The 21,838-nt window shown below is 45.7% G+C and overlaps 1 protein-coding gene across 1 annotated transcript in view; it reads left to right on the top strand.

Moving 5' to 3' along the window:
- The window catches only part of LOC122926608 (estradiol 17 beta-dehydrogenase 5-like), a 52,072-nt gene that overhangs the window by 8,175 nt on the left and 22,059 nt on the right, over positions 1-21,838 (top strand). The window contains exons 4-5 of the mRNA XM_044278033.1: positions 2,517-2,594; positions 20,198-20,320. Coding sequence (XP_044133968.1) covers positions 2,517-2,594; positions 20,198-20,320 — 201 coding nt within the window. The remainder of the gene's footprint in view (positions 1-2,516; positions 2,595-20,197; positions 20,321-21,838) is intronic.

Genomic DNA, 21,838 nt, shown 5'->3' with positions numbered 1-21,838 from the left:
CTCTTCTCCCACTCTTCACACACTGATAGCAACACCGCAGGAGAAATGCTAGCACAGGCTTCCAGTATCCGTAGTTTTAGATGCATATGCTGTGAAGATACGAGATATGCAGCACCTGAAACTACGGATACTGGAAGCCTGTGCTAGCATTTCTCCTGCGGTGTTGCTATCAGTGTGTGAAGAGTGGGAGAAGAGGGTTGCATTGACAATCCAACACAATGGGCAGCACATTGAACACATTTTATAAGTGGTCAGAAACTTGTAAATAACTCATGAAAGAATAAAGTTACGTTAAAACCAAGCACACCATTGTTTTTCTTGTGAAATTCCCAATAAGTTTGATGTGTCACATGACCCTCTTCCTATTGAAAAAACAAAAGTTGGATTCAAAATGGCCGACTTCAAAATGGCCGCCATAGTCACCACCCTTTTTGAAAAGTTTCCCCCCTAACATATACTAATGTGCCACAAACAGAAAGCTAATATCACAAACCATTCCCATTTTATTAAGGTGTATCCATATAAATGGCCCACCCTGTATATTGGCCACAATGAAGAAAATGTTTTAGCAGTATATACTGACACACCTGTAATAAAGTGTTGTTTAACTAAATTTAGCAAAAATGTGCTAAATAAATTGAGACTGTATGCACTCCAAAGCCCCACAATAATTTACCAGCAGTGACTATACTGACCCAGATTAGCCATATCTATATCTGGATGTCCTCCACCTCACCCTCTAACATGCTTTTCGCCACATGCTTTCTCAGGGATTCTGTGGAATTTGTTTTTATAAGATTGCGTTATGAAATCCTTTCTAGGACTTCTATAGCTAGTTGCATGTAGTAAGTTTGTTACCAGTGAGTGTCCTTGTTATGTAGATTTTATCTTCACTAGTGTTGATCACGAATACTCTAGTCGCAAATTTTTATCGTGAACATCGGCACTTCGAGAATTCGCGAATATGTAGAATATAGTGCTAAATATTCGTAATCGCAAATATTCTAGATTTTTTTTTTTCATCAGTAACCTCCTTTCTTGCTTGTGGGCCAATAGGAAAGTTGCCTACCCTTTACTATATAAGAACCTCCGCGGCAGCCATTTACTGCAGTTTTTTTTGCATTTCTGAGAGAGAGAGAGAGCAGTATCATTGCTGTGCTCTCTGCTTTCCTGTGTCATTACATTAGATAGTTAGTTAGCTTATATATAATACAGATAGTTAGTGGGAGATAGTCAGTGTAGGTTAGATAGCTATGTAGTGTAGCTGATTTAGGTTTTAGTGCAGGGTGTTAGGTAGTGATAGGAACTACTGTTTCTCTGCTGTCCATACATACATGCTACAGACATAGTGCTGAGATGTCACAACAATACTGAGTGCACCAACCAGTAATATTTACTCAGACCTGAGTAGTTGCATAATGACTGGATATTACGAATTCTAGAATTTGCAAATTTATAGCGAATATTATGTGAAAAATTTGTGAAATATTGCGAAAACAAATATTGCCTATGCCGCTCATCACTAATCTTCAACTATTGTAACCCCAGACCCCCAAAGCAAAGAAAGACACCAGAATATGTCACCCAAATAAATATAGACCCCCAAACCATATACTTTAAATACAGATCTAGACACCCTAAATAAATTTAGACCAAAGAGGACAGAGGGGTCCCCTAAATAACCCTAAACTATTACAGCCCTCAGTCCACCAAATACAGACACCCGAACCAAACCAAAGCCTCTAAATCAGACCCTCTAAATACAGACCCTTGGCAGATCCACTCAATTCCAACCAGACCAGTTAAGGGCCCCCTAAATAATCCCAAGACCCCCCTAAATAGCTAGCCTAGCTTTGACCCCATAAACTTACTGTATGCAGCTAACAATCTCCACCTCTGTCTTGCTGCTTTCCCTTGTGTGTTGAGGACCTGCAGCGGTCATGTGGCCATGTACCGGTCCTTCTATAGATCTTTGGACCAAAGCACAATGCAGCTTTGTAGCATCTTTAGTTATTTGCAGCAAAATGGCAACATACATTATGTCTCTGAGTATTTTGAGTGGCCATGGGCATTTTAGTAGCCTCAGAACCAGGGCAGCTATCCAAACTGAACAGCAAATGTTTAGATAGTACTCCAGAGCATGGAATCTAAATTTCTGTTTGTTACTGTCTGTAGGGACACTTTCTGACCGGCCTTGCATATGTGGGCATGCTCAGGTTGGCACTATTTATGTGGACGCATTCTGGCAGATGGTATTTATAGGGCATGCTAAATTTTTGGAGGAACTGTGGCTGGTAATCTCATTGAGGGCCCACTATCTGACACTATTAATTGGGGCACAATGAAACTGGTTATGGGAACACACTGGTTTTAGGGGTACTCTGGCTATCATTACAAGGATTTGCCCAGTATAATAGGGTAGGGTTATGTGCTACATCTAATATCTATCAGATAACAACTTTCAGAACCCTAGACGTCAAATCATCAGGGTGTTGCCTTCTTCTTTTCTATTGCAGCCTGGTGACGATCCATTTCCTATAGATGAAAATGGCCAACTCATTTTTTACAATACAGACATACGAGACACATGGGAGGTGAGTATCTTTTTCCTCTACTTTTTCTTTGGCCTATTTCTTTGTCTTTCATGGTTGGATTAGATGATAAATTCTATCTAAAGAGTTTAACCCCTTAGTGACCAAGCCTGTTTGGGCCTTAATGACCAAGCCAAATTTTGGAAATCTGACATGTGTCATTTTAGCTTAGAATAACTTTGTAACGGTTTTGCACAACAAAGTAATTCTGACATTGTTTTCTCGTCACATATTGTACTTTACTTAGGTGGTAAAATTCTACCGATAAAATATGCGTATCCTTATTAAAAAAGTGAAATTTTATGAAAATTTGTAAAAAAACTGCACATTTTCCTATTTTCAACTGCAATATTTCATATACATACATAAATACTATTCAATATTTTTTTATCAGAAATTTATTTCCACATCTTTACTTTATTTTGGCTGCACTCACAAAAATTTTTACTTTTTATTTTTTTTTATTTAGGAGACTTTACATTTTAACATAAATGTTAAAAAATTTTAAGTACATATTTTTTCCTGAAACAAGCCAAGTTTGCAGAGGTTTATAAGTGTCAGAATAATAGAAACCCCCCAAAAGTGAACCCATTTTAAAAACTAGGCCCCTTAACGTATTTATCTATGGGTGTAATGAGTTTTTTGACCCACTAGTTTTTTGTAGAAATTAATGCTAAGAAGTAGGGATGAGCGAACTCGAACTGTATAGTTCGGGTTCGTACCGAATTTTGGGGTGTCCGTGACACGGACCCGAACCCGGACATTTTCGTAAAAGTCCGGGTTCGGGTTCGGTGTTCGTCGCTTTCTTGGCGCTTTTGTGACGCTTTCTTGGCGCTTTTTGAAAGGCTGCAAAGCAGCCAATCAACAAGCGTCATACTACTTGCCCCAAGAGGCCATCACAGCCATGCCTACTATTGGCATGGCTGTGATTGGCCAGAGCACCATGTGACCCAGCCTCTATTTAAGCTGGAGTCACATAGCGCCGCCCGTCACTCTGCTCTGATTAGCGTAGGGAGAGGTTGCGGCTGCGACAGTAGGGCGAGATTAGGCAGATTAACTCCTCCAAAGGACTTGATTAACTGATCGATCTGCAGCTGTGGATCATTGAGCTGCTGATCCTCAATTGCTCACTGTTTTTAGGCTGCACAGACCGTTTGTCAGTCTCATTTTTCTGGGGTGATCGGCGGCCATTTTGTGTCTTGTGGTGCGCCAGCACAAGCTGCGACCAAGTGCATTTAACCCTCAATGGTGTGGTTGTTTTTTGGCTAAAGCCTACATCAGGGTGAAGCTGTCACACCAAGTGCATTTAACCAGCAATAGTCTGTTCATTTTTTGGCCATATACAAAATCAGGGGCAAGCTGCGCCTGTCACCAAGTGCATTTAACCCTCAATGGTGTGGTTGTTTTTTGGCTAAAGCCTACATCAGGGTGAAGCTGTGACACCAAGTGCATTTAACCAGCAATAGTCTGTTCATTTTTTGGCCATATACAAAATCAGGGGCAAGCTGCGCCTGTCACCAAGTGCATTTAACCCTCAATGGTGTGGTTGTTTTTTGGCTAAAGCCTACATCAGGGTGAAGCTGTCACACCAAGTGCATTTAACCAGCAATAGTCTGTTCATTTTTTGGCCATATACAAAATCAGGGGCAAGCTGCGCCTGTCACCAAGTGCATTTAACCCTCAATGGTGTGGTTGTTTTTTGGCTAAAGCCTACATCAGGGTGAAGCTGTCACACCAAGTGCATTTAACCAGCAATAGTCTGTTTATTTTTTGGCCATATCCCAGTCTAATTCTGTCACTAAATCCATACCGGTCACCCAGCGCCTAAATACTAGGCCTCAAATTTATATCCAGCTAAATCTGTCCCTAGTGCTGTAGCTGGGCGAGTTATTTAGTGTCCGTTCAAGCACATTTCTTGTTCTGGGTTGAAATACAATTCCCAATTTAGCAATTTCATAATTTAGTGGTTCCTGCTATATCAGAGCTATTTGAAATCTATCCCAAAAAGGGTATATAATATTGAAGGTGCACATTGGGTCATTCAGAATAACTTCACACACACCCGCTACTGTGTATTTCCAAGTCTAATTCTGTCACTAAACCCATACCTGTCACCCAGCGCCTAAATACTAGGCCTCAAATTTAAATCCCTCTAAATCTCTCGTTACCGCTGTACTGTTGTTGCTGGGCAAGATATTTAGTGTCCGTCAAAGCACATTTTTTGTTCTGGGTTGAAGTACAATTCCCAATTTAGCAATTTCATAATTTAGTGGTTCCTGCTATATCAGAGCTATTTGGAATCTATCCCTAAAAGGGTATATAATATTGAAGGTGCACATTGGGTCATTCAGAATAACTTCACACACACCCGCTACTGTGTATTTCCAAGTCTAATTCTGTCACTAAACCCATACCTGTCACCCAGCGCCTAAATACTAGGCCTCAAATTTAAATCCCTCTAAATCTCTCGTTACCGCTGTACTGTTGTTGCTGGGCAAGATATTTAGTGTCCGTCAAAGCACATTTTTTGTTCTGGGTTGAAGTACAATTCCCAATTTAGCAATTTCATAATTTAGTGGTTTCTGCTATATCAGAGCTATTTGAAATCTATCCCTAAAAGGGTATATAATATTGAAGGTGCACATTGGGTCATTCAGAATAACTTCACACACACGCTTCTGTGCATTTCCAAGTCTAATTCTGTCACTAAATCCATACCGGTGACCCAGCGCCTAAATACTAGGCCTCAAATTTAAATCCCTCTAAATCTCTCGTTACCCACCGCTGTACTGTTGTTGCTGGGCAAGATATTTAGTGTCCGTCAAAGCACATTTTTTGTTCTGGGTTGAAGTACAATTCCCAATTTAGCAATTTCATAATTTAGTGGTTTCTGCTATATCAGAGCTATTTGAAATCTATCCCTAAAAGGGTATATAATATTGAAGGTGCACATAGGGTCATTCAGAATAACTTCACACACACGCTTCTGTGCATTTCCAAGTCTAATTCTGTCACTAAATCCATACCGGTGACCCAGCGCCTAAATACTAGGCCTCAAATTTAAATCCCTCTAAATCTCTCGTTACCCACCGCTGTACTGTTGTTGCTGGGCAAGATATTTAGTGTCCGTCAAAGCACATTTTTTGTTCTGGGTTGAAGTACAATTCCCAATTTAGCAATTTCATAATTTAGTGGTTTCTGCTATATCAGAGCTATTTGAAATCTATCCCTAAAAGGGTATATAATATTGAAGGTGCACATAGGGTCATTCAGAATAACTTCACACACACGCTTCTGTGCATTTCCAAGTCTAATTCTGTCACTAAATCCATACCGGTGACCCAGCGCCTAAATACTAGGCCTCAAATTTATATCCCGCTAAATCTCTCGTTACCGCTGTACTGTTGTTGCTGGGCAAGATATTTAGTGTCCGTCAAAGCACATTTTTTGTTCTGGGTTGAAGTACAATTCCCAATTTAGCAATTTCATAATTTAGTGGTTCCTGCTATATCAGAGCTATTTGAAATCTATCCCAAAAAGGGTATATAATATTGAAGGTGCACATTGGGTCATTCAGAATAACTTCACACACACCCGCTACTGTGTATTTCCAAGTCTAATTCTGTCACTAAACCCATACCTGTCACCCAGCGCCTAAATACTAGGCCTCAAATTTAAATCCCTCTAAATCTCTCGTTACCGCTGTACTGTTGTTGCTGGGCAAGATATTTAGTGTCCGTCAAAGCACATTTTTTGTTCTGGGTTGAAGTACAATTCCCAATTTAGCAATTTCATAATTTAGTGGTTTCTGCTATATCAGAGCTATTTGAAATCTATCCCTAAAAGGGTATATAATATTGAAGGTGCACATTGGGTCATTCAGAATAACTTCACACACACGCTTCTGTGCATTTCCAAGTCTAATTCTGTCACTAAACCCATACCTGTCACCCAGCGCCTAAATACTAGGCCTCAAATTTAAATCCCTCTAAATCTCTCGTTACCGCTGTACTGTTGTTGCTGGGCAAGATATTTAGTGTCCGTCAAAGCACATTTTTTGTTCTGGGTTGAAGTACAATTCCCAATTTAGCAATTTCATAATTTAGTGGTTTCTGCTATATCAGAGCTATTTGAAATCTATCCCTAAAAGGGTATATAATATTGAAGGTGCACATTGGGTCATTCAGAATAACTTCACACACACGCTTCTGTGCATTTCCAAGTCTAATTCTGTCACTAAATCCATACCGGTGACCCAGCGCCTAAATACTAGGCCTCAAATTTAAATCCCTCTAAATCTCTCGTTACCGCTGTCCTGTTGTAGCTGGGAAAGTTATTTAGTGCCCGTCAAAGCACATTTTTTGTTCTGGGTTGAAGTACAATTCCCAATTTAGCAATTTCATAATTTAGTGGTTCCTGCTATATCAGAGCTATTTGAAATCTATCCCAAAAAGGGTATATAATATTCAAGGTGCACATTGGGTCATTCAGAATAACTTCACACACACGCTTCTGTGCATTTCCAAGTCTAATTCTGTCACTAAATCCATACCGGTCACCCAGCGCCTAAATACTAGGCCTCAAATTTAAATCCCTCTAAATCTCTCGTTACCCACCGCTGTACTGTTGTTGCTGGGCAAGATATTTAGTGTCCGTCAAAGCACATTTTTTGTTCTGGGTTGAAGTACAATTCCCAATTTAGCAATTTCATAATTTAGTGGTTTCTGCTATATCAGAGCTATTTGAAATCTATCCCTAAAAGGGTATATAATATTGAAGGTGCACATAGGGTCATTCAGAATAACTTCACACACACGCTTCTGTGCATTTCCAAGTCTAATTCTGTCACTAAATCCATACCGGTCACCCAGCGCCTAAATACTAGGCCTCAAATTTATATCCCGCTGAATTTGAATACAATACATTGGGCCAAATAATATATTTGTTGTTGTGGTGAACCATAACAATGAGAAAAACATCTAGTAAGGGACGCGGACGTGGACATGGTCGTGGTGGTGTTAGTGGACCCTCTGGTGCTGGGAGAGGACGTGGCCGTTCTGCCACATCCACACGTCCTAGTGTACCAACTACCTCAGGTCCCAGTAGCCGCCAGAATTTACAGCGATATATGGTGGGGCCCAATGCCGTTCTAAGGATGGTAAGGCCTGAGCAGGTACAGGCATTAGTCAATTGGGTGGCCGACAGTGGATCCAGCACGTTCACATTATCTCCCACCCAGTCTTCTGCAGAAAGCGCACAGATGGCGCCTGAAAACCAACCCCATCAGTCTGTCACATCACCCCCATGCATACCAGGGAAACTGTCTCAGCCTCAAGTTATGCAGCAGTCTCTTATGCTGTTTGAAGACTCCGCTGGCAGGGTTTCCCAAGGGCATCCACCTAGCCCTTCCCCAGCGGTGAAAGACATAGAATGCACTGACGCACAACCACTTATGTTTCCTGATGATGAGGACATGGGAATACCACCTCAGCATGTCTCTGATGATGACGAAACACAGGTGCCAACTGCTGCGTCTTTCTGCAGTGTGCAGACTGAACAGGAGGTCAGGGATCAAGACTGGGTGGAAGACGATGCAGGGGACGATGAGGTCCTAGACCCCACATGGAATGAAGGTCGTGCCACTGACTTTCACAGTTCGGAGGAAGAGGCAGTGGTGAGACCGAGCCAACAGCGTAGCAAAAGAGGGAGCAGTGGGCAAAAGCAGAACACCCGCCGCCAAGAGACTCCGCCTGCTACTGACCGCCGCCATCTGGGACCGAGCACCCCAAAGGCAGCTTCAAGGAGTTCCCTGGCATGGCACTTCTTCAAACAATGTGCTGACGACAAGACCCGAGTGGTTTGCACGCTGTGCCATCAGAGCCTGAAGCGAGGCATTAACGTTCTGAACCTGAGCACAACCTGCATGACCAGGCACCTGCATGCAAAGCATGAACTGCAGTGGAGTAAACACCTTAAAACCAAGGAAGTCACTCAGGCTCCCCCTGCTACCTCTTCTGCTGCTGCCGCCTCGGCCTATTCTGCTGCTGCCGCCTCGGCCTCTTCCTCCGCCTCTGGAGGAACGTTGGCACCTGCCGCCCAGCAAACAGGGGATGTACCACCAACACCACCACCACCACCTCCGTCACCAAGCGTCTCAACCATGTCACACGCCAGCGTTCAGCTCTCCATCTCACAAACATTTGATAGAAAGCGTAAATTCCCACCTAGCCACCCTCGATCCCTGGCCCTGAATGCCAGCATTTCTAAACTACTGGCCTATGAAATGCTGTCATTTAGGCTGGTGGACACAGACAGCTTCAAACAGCTCATGTCGCTTGCTGTCCCACAGTATGTTGTTCCCAGCCGGCACTACTTCTCCAAGAGAGCCGTGCCTTCCCTGCACAACCAAGTATCCGATAAAATCAAGTGTGCACTGCGCAACGCCATCTGTAGCAAGGTCCACCTAACCACAGATACGTGGACCAGTAAGCACGGCCAGGGACGCTATATCTCCCTAACTGCACACTGGGTAAATGTAGTGGCAGCTGGGCCCCAGGCGGAGAGCTGTTTGGCGCACGTCCTGCCGCCGCCAAGGATCGCAGGGCAACATTCTTTGCCTCCTGTTGCCACCTCCTCCTTCTCGGCTTCCTCCTCCTCTTCTTCCACCTGCTCATCCAGTCAGCCACACACCTTCACCACCAACTTCAGCACAGCCCGGGGTAAACGTCAGCAGGCCATTCTGAAACTCATATGTTTGGGGGACAGGCCCCACACCGCACAGGAGTTGTGGCGGGGTATTGAACAACAGACCGACGAGTGGTTGCTGCCGGTGAGCCTCAAGCCCGGCCTGGTGGTGTGTGATAATGGGCGAAATCTCGTTGCAGCTCTGGGACTAGCCAATTTGACGCACATCCCTTGCTTGGCGCATGTGCTGAATTTGGTGGTGCAGAAGTTCATTCACAACTACCCCGACATGTCAGAGCTGCTGCATAAAGTGCGGGCCGTCTGTTCGCGCTTCCGGCGTTCACATCCTGCCGCTGCTCGCCTGTCTGCGCTACAGCGTAACTTCGGCCTTCCCGCTCACCGCCTCATATGCGACGTGCCCACCAGGTGGAACTCCACCTTGCACATGCTGGACAGACTGTGCGAGCAGCAGCAGGCCATAGTGGAGTTTCAGCTGCAGCACGCACGGGTCAGTCGCACTACAGAACAGCACCACTTCACCACCAATGACTGGGCCTCCATGCGAGACCTGTGTGCCCTGTTGCGCTGTTTCGAGTACTCCACCAACATGGCCAGTGGCGATGACACCGTTATCAGCGTTACAATACCACTTCTATGTCTCCTTGAGAAAACACTTAGGGCGATGATGGAACAGGAGGTGGCCCAGGAGGAGGAGGAGGAGGATGAGGAAGAGGGGTCATTTTTAGCACTTTCAGGCCAGTCTCTTCGAAGTGACTCAGAGGGAGGTTTTTTGCAACAGCAGAGGCCAGGTACAAATGTGGCCAGCCAGGGCCCACTACTGGAGGACGAGGAGGACGAGGATGAGGAGGAGGTGGAGGAGGATGAGGATGAAGCATGGTCACAGCGGGGTGGCACCCAACGCAGCTCGGGTCCATCACTGGTGCGTGGCTGGGGGGAAAGGCAGGACGATGACGATACGCCTCCCACAGAGGACAGCTTGTCCTTACCCCTGGGCAGCCTGGCACACATGAGCGACTACATGCTGCAGTGCCTGCGCAACGACAGCAGAGTTGCCCACATTTTAACCTGTGCGGACTACTGGGTTGCCACCCTGCTGGATCCACGCTACAAAGACAATGTGCCCACCTTACTTCCTGCACTGGAGCGTGATAGGAAGATGCGCGAGTACAAGCGCACGTTGGTAGACGCGCTACTGAGAGCATTCCCAAATGTCACAGGGGAACAAGTGGAAGCCCAAGGCCAAGGCAGAGGAGGAGCAAGAGGTCGCCAAGGCAGCTGTGTCACGGCCAGCTCCTCTGAGGGCAGGGTTAGCATGGCAGAGATGTGGAAAACTTTTGTCAACACGCCACAGCTAACTGCACCACCACCTGATACGCAACGTGTTAGCAGGAGGCAACATTTCACTAACATGGTGGAACAGTACGTGTGCACACCCCTCCACGTACTGACTGATGGTTCGGCCCCATTCAACTTCTGGGTCTCTAAATTGTCCACGTGGCCAGAGCTAGCCTTTTATGCCTTGGAGGTGCTGGCCTGCCCGGCAGCCAGCGTTTTGTCTGAACGTGTATTCAGCACGGCAGGGGGCGTCATTACAGACAAACGCAGCCGCCTGTCTACAGCCAATGTGGACAAGCTGACGTTCATAAAAATGAACCAGGCATGGATCCCACAGGACCTGTCCGTCCCTTGTCCAGATTAGACATTAACTACCTCCCCATAACCATATATTATTGGACTCCAGGGCACTTCCTCATTCAATCCTATTTTTATTTTCATTTTACCATTATATTGCGATGCTACCCAAAGTTGAATGAACCTCTCCTCTGCCTGTGTGCTAGGCCTAAATATATGCCAATGGACTGTTGCAGTGGTGGCTGACGTGAAGCCTGATTCTCTGCTATGACATGCAGACTGATTCTCTGCTGTCATGAAGCCAGATTGTCTGTTACGGGACCTTTCTCCTCTACCTGGGTTCTGGGCCTAAATTTATGAAAATTGACTCTTACAGTGGTGGGTGACGTGAAGCCTGATTCTCTGCTATGATATGAAGACTGATTCTCTGCTGACATGAAGCCAGATTGTCTGTTACGGGACCTTTCTCCTCTGCCTGGGTTCTGGGCCTAAATTTATGAAAATTGACTCTTACAGTGGTGGGTGACGTGAAGCCTGATTCTCTGCTATGATATGAAGACTGATTCTCTGCTGACATGAAGCCAGATTGTCTGTTACGGGACCTTTCTCCTCTGCCTGGGTTCTGGGCCTAAATTTATGAAAATTGACTCTTACAGTGGTGGGTGACGTGAAGCCTGATTCTCTGCTATGATATGAAGACTGATTCTCTGCTGACATGAAGCCAGATTGTCTGTTACGGGACCTTTCTCCTCTGCCTGGGTTCTGGGCCTAAATTTATGAAAATTGACTCTTACAGTGGTGGGTGACGTGAAGCCTGATTCTCTGCTATGATATGAAGACTGATTCTCTGCTGACATGAAGCCAGATTGTCTGTTACGGGACCTTTCTCCTCTGCCTGGGTTCTGGGCCTAAATTTATGAAAATTGACTCTTACAGTGGTGGGTGACGTGAAGCCTGATTCTCTGCTATGATATGAAGACTGATTCTCTGCTGACATGAAGCCAGATTGTCTGTTACGGGACCTTTCTCCTCTGCCTGGGTTCTGGGCCTAAATTTATGAAAATTGACTCTTACAGTGGTGGGTGACGTGAAGCCTGATTCTCTGCTATGATATGAAGACTGATTCTCTGCTGACATGAAGCCAGATTGTCTGTTACGGGACCTTTCTCCTCTGCCTGGGTTCTGGGCCTAAATTTATGAAAATTGACTCTTACAGTGGTGGGTGACGTGAAGCCTGATTCTCTGCTATGATATGAAGACTGATTCTCTGCTGACATGAAGCCAGATTGTCTGTTACGGGACCTTTCTCCTCTGCCTGGGTTCTGGGCCTAAATTTATGAAAATTGACTCTTACAGTGGTGGGTGACGTGAAGCCTGATTCTCTGCTATGATATGAAGACTGATTCTCTGCTGACATGAAGCCAGATTGTCTGTTACGGGACCTTTCTCCTCTGCCTGGGTTCTGGGCCTAAATTTATGAAAATTGACTCTTACAGTGGTGGGTGACGTGAAGCCTGATTCTCTGCTATGATATGAAGACTGATTCTCTGCTGACATGAAGCCAGATTCTCTGTTACGGGACCTCTCTCCTCTGCCTGGGTGCTGGGCCTAAATTTATGACAATGGACTGTTGCAGTGGTGGCTGACGTGAAGCCTGATTCTCTGCTATGACATGCAGACTGATTCTCTGCTGACATGAAGCCAGATTCTCTGTTACGGGACCTCTCTCCTCTGCCTGTGTGTGTGCTGGGCCTAAATATATGCCAATGGACTGTTGCAGTGGTGGCTGACGTGAAGCCTCATTCTCTGCTATGACATGCAGACTAATTCTCTGCTGACATGAAGACAGATTCTCTGTTACGGGACCTCTCTCCTCTGCCTGGGTGCCGGGGCCTAAATATCTGAGAATGGACTGTTCCAGTGGTGGGTGACGGGAAGCCAGATTCTCTGCTATGGAACCTCTCTCCAATTGATTTTGGTTAATTTTTATTTATTTAATTTTTATTTTAATTCATTTCCCTATCCACATTTGTTTGCAGGGGATTTACCTACATGTTGCTGCCTTTTGCAGCCCTCTAGCTCTTTCCTGGGCTGTTTTACAGCCTTTTTAGTGCCGAAAAGTTCGGGTCCCCATTGACTTCAATGGGGTTCGGGTTCGGGACGAAGTTCGGATCGGGTTCGGATCCCGAACCCGAACATTTCCGGGATGTTCGGCCGAACTTCTCGAACCCGAACATCCAGGTGTTCGCTCAACTCTACTAAGAAGGTGAAAAAAAATGTAATTTTCATTTTTTACACAAAAGTGTCAATTTAAAGACAGATTTTTTTCTACAGAGCACATGAAAATGAAGATGTACACTCCAAAATGTATCACCCCATTTCTCCTGTCTTCAGAAATACCCCCATTGTGGCCCTAATCTTATGTCTTGACAAACGGCAGGGCCCAAACATAAAGGAACACCCAGTTGTTTTCAGAACACAAAATTTGCTTGAAAATGGTTTAGGCCCCATTGCACACTTGTAATGGCGTTGAGCTGCCAAAACAATAGAAAACCCCCACAATGGACCCCATTTTGAAAACTAGACCCCCTAAGGTATTCATCTAGGGGTGTAGTGAGCATTTAGACCCCCTAGTTTTTTGTTGAAATTAATGCTAAGAAGGTGAAAAAAATGTAATTTTCATTTTTTACACAAAAGTGTCAATTTAAAGACAGATTTTTTTCTACAGAGCACATGAAAATGAAGATGTACACTCCAAAATGTATCACCCTGTTTCTCCTGTCTTCAGAAATACCCCCATTGTGGCCCTAATCTTATGTCTTGACAAACGGCAGGGCCCAAACATAAAGGAGCACCCAGTTGTTTTCAGAACACAAAATTTGCTTGAAAATGGTTTAGGCCCCATTGCACACTTGTAATGGCGTTGAGCTGCCAAAACAATAGAAAACCCCCACAATGGACCCCATTTTGAAAACTAGACCCCCTAAGGTATTCATCTAGGGGTGTAGTGAGCATTTAGACCCCCTAGTTTTTTGTTGAAATTAATGCTAAGAAGGTGAAAAAAATGTAATTTTCATTTTTTACACAAAAGTGTCAATTTAAAGACAGATTTTTTTCTACAGAGCACATGAAAATGAAGATGTACACTCCAAAATGTATCACCCTGTTTCTCCTGTCTTCAGAAATACCCCCATTGTGGCCCTAATCTTATGTCTTGACAAACGGCAGGGCCCAAACATAAAGGAGCACCCAGTTGTTTTCAGAACACAAAATTTGCTTGAAAATGGTTTAGGCCCCATTGCACACTTGTAATGGCGTTGAGCTGCCAAAACAATAGAAAACCCCCACAATGGACCCCATTTTGAAAACTAGACCCCCTAAGGTATTCATCTAGGGGTGTAGTGAGCATTTAGACCCCCTAGTTTTTTGTTGAAATTAATGCTAAGAAGGTGAAAAAAATGTAATTTTCATTTTTTACACAAAAGTGTCAATTTAAAGACAGATTTTTTTCTACAGAGCACATGAAAATGAAGATGTACACTCCAAAATGTATCACCCTGTTTCTCCTGTCTTCAGAAATACCCCCATTGTGGCCCTAATCTTATGTCTTGACAAACGGCAGGGCCCAAACATAAAGGAGCACCCAGTTGTTTTCAGAACACAAAATTTGCTTGAAAATGGTTTAGGCCCCATTGCACACTTGTAATGGCGTTGAGCTGCCAAAACAATAGAAAACCCCCACAATGGACCCCATTTTGAAAACTAGACCCCCTAAGGTATTCATCTAGGGGTGTAGTGAGCATTTAGACGCCCTAGTTTTTTGTAGAAATTAATGCTAAGAAGGTGAAAAAAAATAAAAATAGCTCCACGAACCATCCCAAAGGGATCCCTCCCTCCCTGGAAAGCCCACAAACTAAACAGAAAATGAGAATAAATTGAATTCCTGACCCCCCCCCCCCTGTTCTTTTTGGTATTAAATAAAATTAATAATTTGCAACCGTATGGTACGTTTCAAAGCAGGGGTAATTACAGAGCCCTGGTTGTGATGGGCAGCTGGGGCAGTAAATCCGGGTGTCCCTCCTCCTTCCATGTTTGCTACACACCCGGCATCTTTTCTGTGGATACGTTTTGCTGGTAGTGGCAGGGACGGGGTGAGGGAAATGGCGTTCTAAAAGCCTTCGAACGTCCTCCGATTCGAAGGCTTGCCTAGGTGCGGGGGACTCAAACAGGAGACTCTCAATCACCTTCTCCTGGTACTCGAGGAAGTTAAGGTTTCCCTGGGACTTTTTGAATAAAATAAATCTATTATAGGTAGCAATCTGGATGAGGTAGATTGCTACCTTTTTATACCAGGCCCTGTTTTTTTGCTTCACCAGGTAGGGGTGAAGCGCTTGGTCCGAGAGGTCTACACCTCCCATAAATTTATTGTAGTCTGTCACACAGACCGGTTTGTGCTTGTCCGCCGTAGCCCCCCTCTCCCTAACTGCCACTGTGGTGTCTGCATGCAAGGTGGTCAGCATGTAGACATCCTTCCTGTCCTTCCACTTCACGGCAAGCAGCTGGTCACTTGCGAGGGCGAAGGATGTTCCTTTCTCCAAACGTTTGGAGACCAGCGGTTGTGGGTATCCAACTCTATTTTTGCGGACTGTCCCACAAGCCCCTGTGTTTGCAGCATGGAGGGATTTATAAAGGGGTATACTAGTGTAAAAATTATCGGTGTACACGTGGTACCCTTTGTGCAGGAATGGTGCCAATAAATCCCACACAATTTTTCCCGATGTGCCAATATTTTCGGGGCAGCCTGGGGGGTTAAGTTGGGAGTCTCTGCCCTCATAAATAGACAGGCCACAGGTGTAGCCGGTTGTGCTCTCGCACACCTTATACAACTTTACCCCATATCTGGCACGCTTGGAAGGAATATATTGACGGAAGGAAAGGCGGCCTTTAAAACTAAAAAGGGACTCGTCAACTGATAATTTTTTCTCAGGGGTATATAATTTCAAAAATAAATCTGTAAGGAGGGAAATAAGGGGTCTCAATTTATTTAGGCGGTCGAAGGCTGGGTCAGTTCTGGGGGGGACTTGGGAATTGTCTGAAAAATGCATGAACCGCATTATGACTTCATAGCGGTTACGGGACATACAGTAACTGCTGCAAACACAGGGGTTGAGTGGACAGTACTCGCAGCCCAATAGGATCGGACAGAGGTTTTTTTTACAATGCCCATGTCCAGGGTAAGCCCCAAAAATTTTTTTATTTCAGGGACACTTGTGGGGGTCCACCGTCTTACATAAATAGACGTGGGCTTTTGTACAGCAAACTGTGTGGCGTACAAATTAGTTTGCTGCACAATTAACTCCAGGACTTTATCATCTACAAATAAATGAAAAAAATCATAAGGGGTAAAATTGCCGACATCCACATTAATTTGGGGAGTGGGTAAAAATTGGGGTACTTGGGGGGAAAATGAAGTGGCAGGAACCCACGTAGCAGAAGGGACGGGACCGCTGGGTGGAGAATGAGGGGAGGTGGTGACTTCTACCACCATAGGGCTATGGGGTCTGGGGATGGAATCAGAGTCCCCGCTATCTGAAAATATTTCCGCCTCTGAAGCGGTGCCAGATTCAGAGTGGTCAGAGCAGAGAAATTCGTATGCCTGCTCCGCACTTAACAATCTCCGAGCCATTTTTTTTTTCTGTACAGCTCAGAAAAATTCAAATAACTGACCGTCCCTAAAAATGACTGACACCCACCGACTGACGGAGTGACACCCACCGACTGACGGAGTGACACCCACCGACTGACGGAGTGACACCCACCGACTGACGGAGTGACACCCAACAACTCACTGACTGACACCCACTGACCGCCAGTAACAGACGAACAGGGTCCCTAATAAAGATAAATGACTGTAACTAATAGACGTCTAATGACGGACGCCTAATCACGGACATCCACTGACCGCCAGTTACTGACGGACAGTTTATAATTTGATTTTTTTTCTTTTTTTTTTCACAGTATGTAATCACAGAGCCAGGACAGAAGTCTGATCTCTCTCTCCTCACAGAACAACTGCGCTGAGGGGAGAGAGAAGCACAGCCCCTGTCCTGGCCATGTTTTGTAAATATAATGGATGTGATCTCCATGATAGGTTTATCATGGAGACCACATGATCAGGGACCATTATTATTGGTCCCTGATGGTTACTGTGCTGAAGGCAGATCTTCAGCACAGTAACCAGTGCGCATGTCTGTGCCATTTTTTTTTTTATTAGATGGGGGGGGGGGGGGCCCTAATAACTTTATTAAAATATATCTAAGGGCCCTATTGCCCCGATCGGGGTGCTGGGGGACCCGATCGGGGTGCTGGGGACCCGATCGGGGCATAACTTGAACTTCTCTCTCCTCTCCTGAGGAGAGAGACCTTACAGTAAGCGGCGGCGGCCGGCTTTCAGTCTGCGCATGCGCCGGCCGCCGCCGCCATCTTCCTTGAGGGTAAGGGGGGTGGGGGGGGTGAGGATCGGGACCCAGCTTAGGGATAGAAGTGCTGGGGGACCCGATCCTAGCACCAGAGACTTTCTCCCTCCTCTCTCACATGAGAGGAGGGAGAAAGTTTTAGTTCAGGCTTCATTTTCGGTGATCGCCGTGATAAAGTGTATCACGGCGATCACGTGATCAGAGACCGCTTGTCACGGTCTCTGATCACTGCCCCGAGCCCTCAGCTACCTCCGGTAGCTGCGGGCACGGAGCTACTACGCTTGATTTTAGCGTTAACTCGGGCTGAAGTGCCGCCGTAAAAAGGCGGCGCTCCAGCCCAAGGCCCCTTAGTGACCGCCGTAAAAACACGTATGGGTGGTCACTTAGGGGTTAAATTATTAGGACTGCAACTGCAATATACATATTGGCCAGTAGGTGGCAACTGTGATATGGCAATGGGCAGCCGAATGTCAACTCTAAGGCTACTTTTACACTGGCGTTTACTTGGTCCGGCAGGCTGTTTGCTGTGTTGCGGCCAGATCTATGCCGCTCCCCTTGTCGGGCGGACTTCCAGCAGCACACGGGGAACCCTGTAGTACGGCCCGGCAGTGGAACAGCCTGCTGGACCGATTAAACGCCAGTGTGAAACTAGCCTAAGAAGTTAGCAACCTGCTATGAAAGAGCGAGCCACTCTACACTGTACTGTACTTCAGGGGCGGATTGGCAATGTACCTCAGCAGGAAAAATTGCTGGTGGGTATTCTGAAATTTCCCTTGGGATCAATATCGTATTGCCTTTTGTATGCAGTGGGCTGTACACAATATGGGTATTCCCATTTGAGACAATTGGAGCATATCACTAGGATATGTCCCCATTGTCTGATAGGTGCCGGTCACACCTCTTGGATCCGCACCTACACCTAAAATAGAGCGGAGAAGGTGGTGCCCGGAGGACCCCGGATTTCCTCAGGTCCGGCCACCACAAGCCCTCTCCCCATAGTAGTGAATGGGAGCACACCATGCTTGAATAGAGGGCGCATGTGTAGTGTGCCCTCCACAACTTCCCAGAGGTGGGACCCGGACCTATCAGACAATAAGGGCATATACTAGCGATATGCCCCCATTGTCTGACATGGGAAAACCCCTTTAACACATTACAGTTGGAAAGCCCTGCTGTGCTGTGGGCTAGTGTGCGGAGTCCCTGCCCCGCTTAGGAATCCCCTGTCCAACGCCCTAAATGGCTAACTCCATATATGGAGTTACTGCTCTGGGAGTCCTATGCTGACATCCCTGAGAGTATCCCCAAACACTTAGCAATCTGATAGTGTATGCGGCTACCCCTGTATATTTCCATTGTTTAATTTACAGGGATATCCACATACACTGTCCATATGCTAACAATGCAGGGCAGTGACTCTGTATATTGACTTAGCCATTTATGGAGTCAGGCAGGGGACTCCTAAGCAGGGCACTGACTCCAGGCGATGTGTTAAAGATCAAGTGTAACACATCGCTGCATATAAAAAGCAATAACCAAGTGGAATTGCAGCACGCCAGACCTGCAGGGTATTGCGAAGTGAGGTCACGGTTATTGGCAATCGAGGGTTACTCACTGTTTGGAGGAGAACCCTGGGCAGGCATGTGGCAGTGAAGGAAAGGTAGACACGGTTCTTCTGGGGCACACTCTGGATGTAGGGACCAGGCCTGATGGTGGATGAGGTGCCTTGGATGTTGCAGGTATTTTGAGTGCCTGGGGCAAGGTCCCTTTAAGGATCGTGACGTCAGTGCCTGTAATGGTGGCACACCGATTTATAGCACTAGTAATTGAGGTACACAGATGGTATGGTGAACCAAACGTTGCTTTACTTGGAAACAGTCCAAACTTTTTACATACAGTTGATAATGACGCAGTCCCCTTTTTAACAATACTCCACAAGCAGGCTTATCTCTTAATATGGCAGGGAACAATCTTGCAAGATACTTGGAGGGTAAATAGTTAATGCTTCACAGACCAGGCTGCACTATCCCCACAGCTATGCTGACTGGCTGTATCCCAAGGCCCGGATGCCTAAATGCTGGCTTTAATCCTTGGTACTTAATCTTCCTCCCATATTGACCCTTGCTCTTATTTTATAGTACCTCTGCCCATCAGCTTACTTATCTGAGCTGGTTGTACTGGCTCTGCTGGGTTGTAGGTGGCTGCAGGTTTCTCCCAGGAGGCAACTTCTTCTCATGGGGTGACTCTTCTGAGCTAACTGAGGCTCAGGAGCTTCAGGCTTACTAGGTTACACTTCTAGCCACCCTGAACTAACTCTCCCCTGTCTGGGCCTACCTATATATACTTAGGGCTCTCTAGCTCCCTCTAATGTCTGGGAGGCTGAACTACACCCTAACAGGCCTGACACCCAGATAATACAGGAAAATGAACATTTAACATCACATTAATGCAATCGACCTGTTAACCCTTGTGTAGTGCCCACCTTTACACCTAGTGGGACACTACAGAATTTTTCCCGGTGAGGTACATTGCCAAACCACCCCTGAAGTACAATGTAGGGGAGCACTCATTCAGAGCTGGCTGCTGTACTTCTTTCATAATTACTTGACACTCCTATATAATGGGAATGACATTAGATTTTGGCACGGATTACAGCTGATCACTGGGACTCCCAGCAGTAGGATAAATTGTAATCAGCTTTTCATCGGGGAAACCTTCTAACAAACAGATGCTGACCAAAATGAACAACCCCTTTAATAAGATGCTACAGCAAAAATGTTCCTGTCTCCTTTCCAGGCCATGGAAAGGTGTAAGGACGCTGGACTGGTGAAGTCAATTGGAGTTTCCAACTTTAATCGCAGACAAATTGAGCTTATCCTTAACAAGCCAGGACTGAAATACAAGCCAGTGTGCAACCAGGTACAATGTATACCTTCATACATTTAAAGGCGTTTTCTTGTTCTTAGATATTGATGACCTATCCTGAGGATGTCAGATCAGTGGGGGTCTGACAACCCTAATGATTGATGTTTCATGCAGCTGATGGCACTGGAAACTATAGAGTAAATGGAAGTCTCCATCCACTGTGTAGATTCTAGAGTACTACAGCTCAGCTTCCATTCATTGCTCCCACCTCAAGCAATGTGTTGAACTGGCACCGAACTGATGTTGATGACCTATCCTGTGGAAAAGTGGAAACTGGAAAACTCCTATAGAGTGAATGGACAGGAGGAATGTCCCTTTACTTTACCTTCAAGTGATGCTATCTCAGTCTAGAAACAAGCTGGAGAATGCACAACTGAGAGATTCTGTTGACAACATGTGTCATCCATGTGTTGTCATGTGTATCTATGTGGGAACATGACAACATTGCAGAACAATTACTAAGAATCACCACAAACTCAGTAGTGCCTCCTCACAATTAAAGGGGCTTTTCATATTGATGACCTATGCTCAGGGGTGTACACAGAAATCATTGGGCCCCATAGCAAGAATTTAAATTGGGCCCCCATGCCCGTTCCTGGTTCCTCCTACTATGCGCCCTGGCTCCTCTCACTACCCTCCCTAACTTCTCCCCTGCCCCACCTCATGCAGAAGTATTTTGTTCTACAAAATGGCAGTACTCACGCCCAAACCCAACAGACCCATTATAGTGAATGGGATCTGGTAGGTTCCGGCGGTGTTCAGCATATATTGACAAGAATCTGGGGCATTACATGATGTAATACCACCCAACTTTCCTGCTGTCCAGCATGGCACATGCACAGAGACATGAGAAAAGTTTGAGGAAGTGAGTGCCCCCCTTCCCCCATCCTCTGTGTCATGCAGGACAGCTGGGAGAAACTGACATTACTCGCTATCCTGCATGACACATGTGCAGAGACAGGAGTCTCTGGGAAAGCTGGGTGAACCCCTCCCCCTGCCTTTCCATGTTCTTATTATCTGCATTTATGCCTTGCAGGATAGTAGGAAATCTGAGTGACATTGCATGATGTAACAGCGCCCAGCTTTTCTGCTGTCCTGCATGGCACATATGGAGAGACATGAGAATACTCTGAGAAAGCTGATTAACACAACTCCCACCTACCCTCATATATTCTCATGCCTCTGCACCTGTGCCATGCAGGACATCAGGAAAGCTGAGTCACATTACATAATAGCACCCAGCTTTCCTCCTGTTCTGAATGGCATATGTGCAGAGGAATAGCCTGGGGAAGCTGAGTGACCCCCCCCCCCCCATACACCTCTGCACTGTCCTCACCTACAAGTCGTCACTTACTTCATTACTGGTGGGGTTGTGGCAATCCAGAGGAATTAGGCATGATGGAGCTAACAGGCGGGAGGCAGAGCTAGCAGGCGGGAGGCGGAGCTAGGAGGTGGGGCTAGCAGACGGGAGACAGTTAGGAAGATAGATGGGGTGGGGACTCTCCTCCACTG

The sequence above is a fragment of the Bufo gargarizans genome, chromosome 2 (assembly GCF_014858855.1).
Source record: "Bufo gargarizans isolate SCDJY-AF-19 chromosome 2, ASM1485885v1, whole genome shotgun sequence".
NCBI lineage: Eukaryota > Metazoa > Chordata > Amphibia > Anura > Bufonidae > Bufo > Bufo gargarizans.
This window is presented reverse-complemented; position numbering and strand designations above follow the sequence as displayed.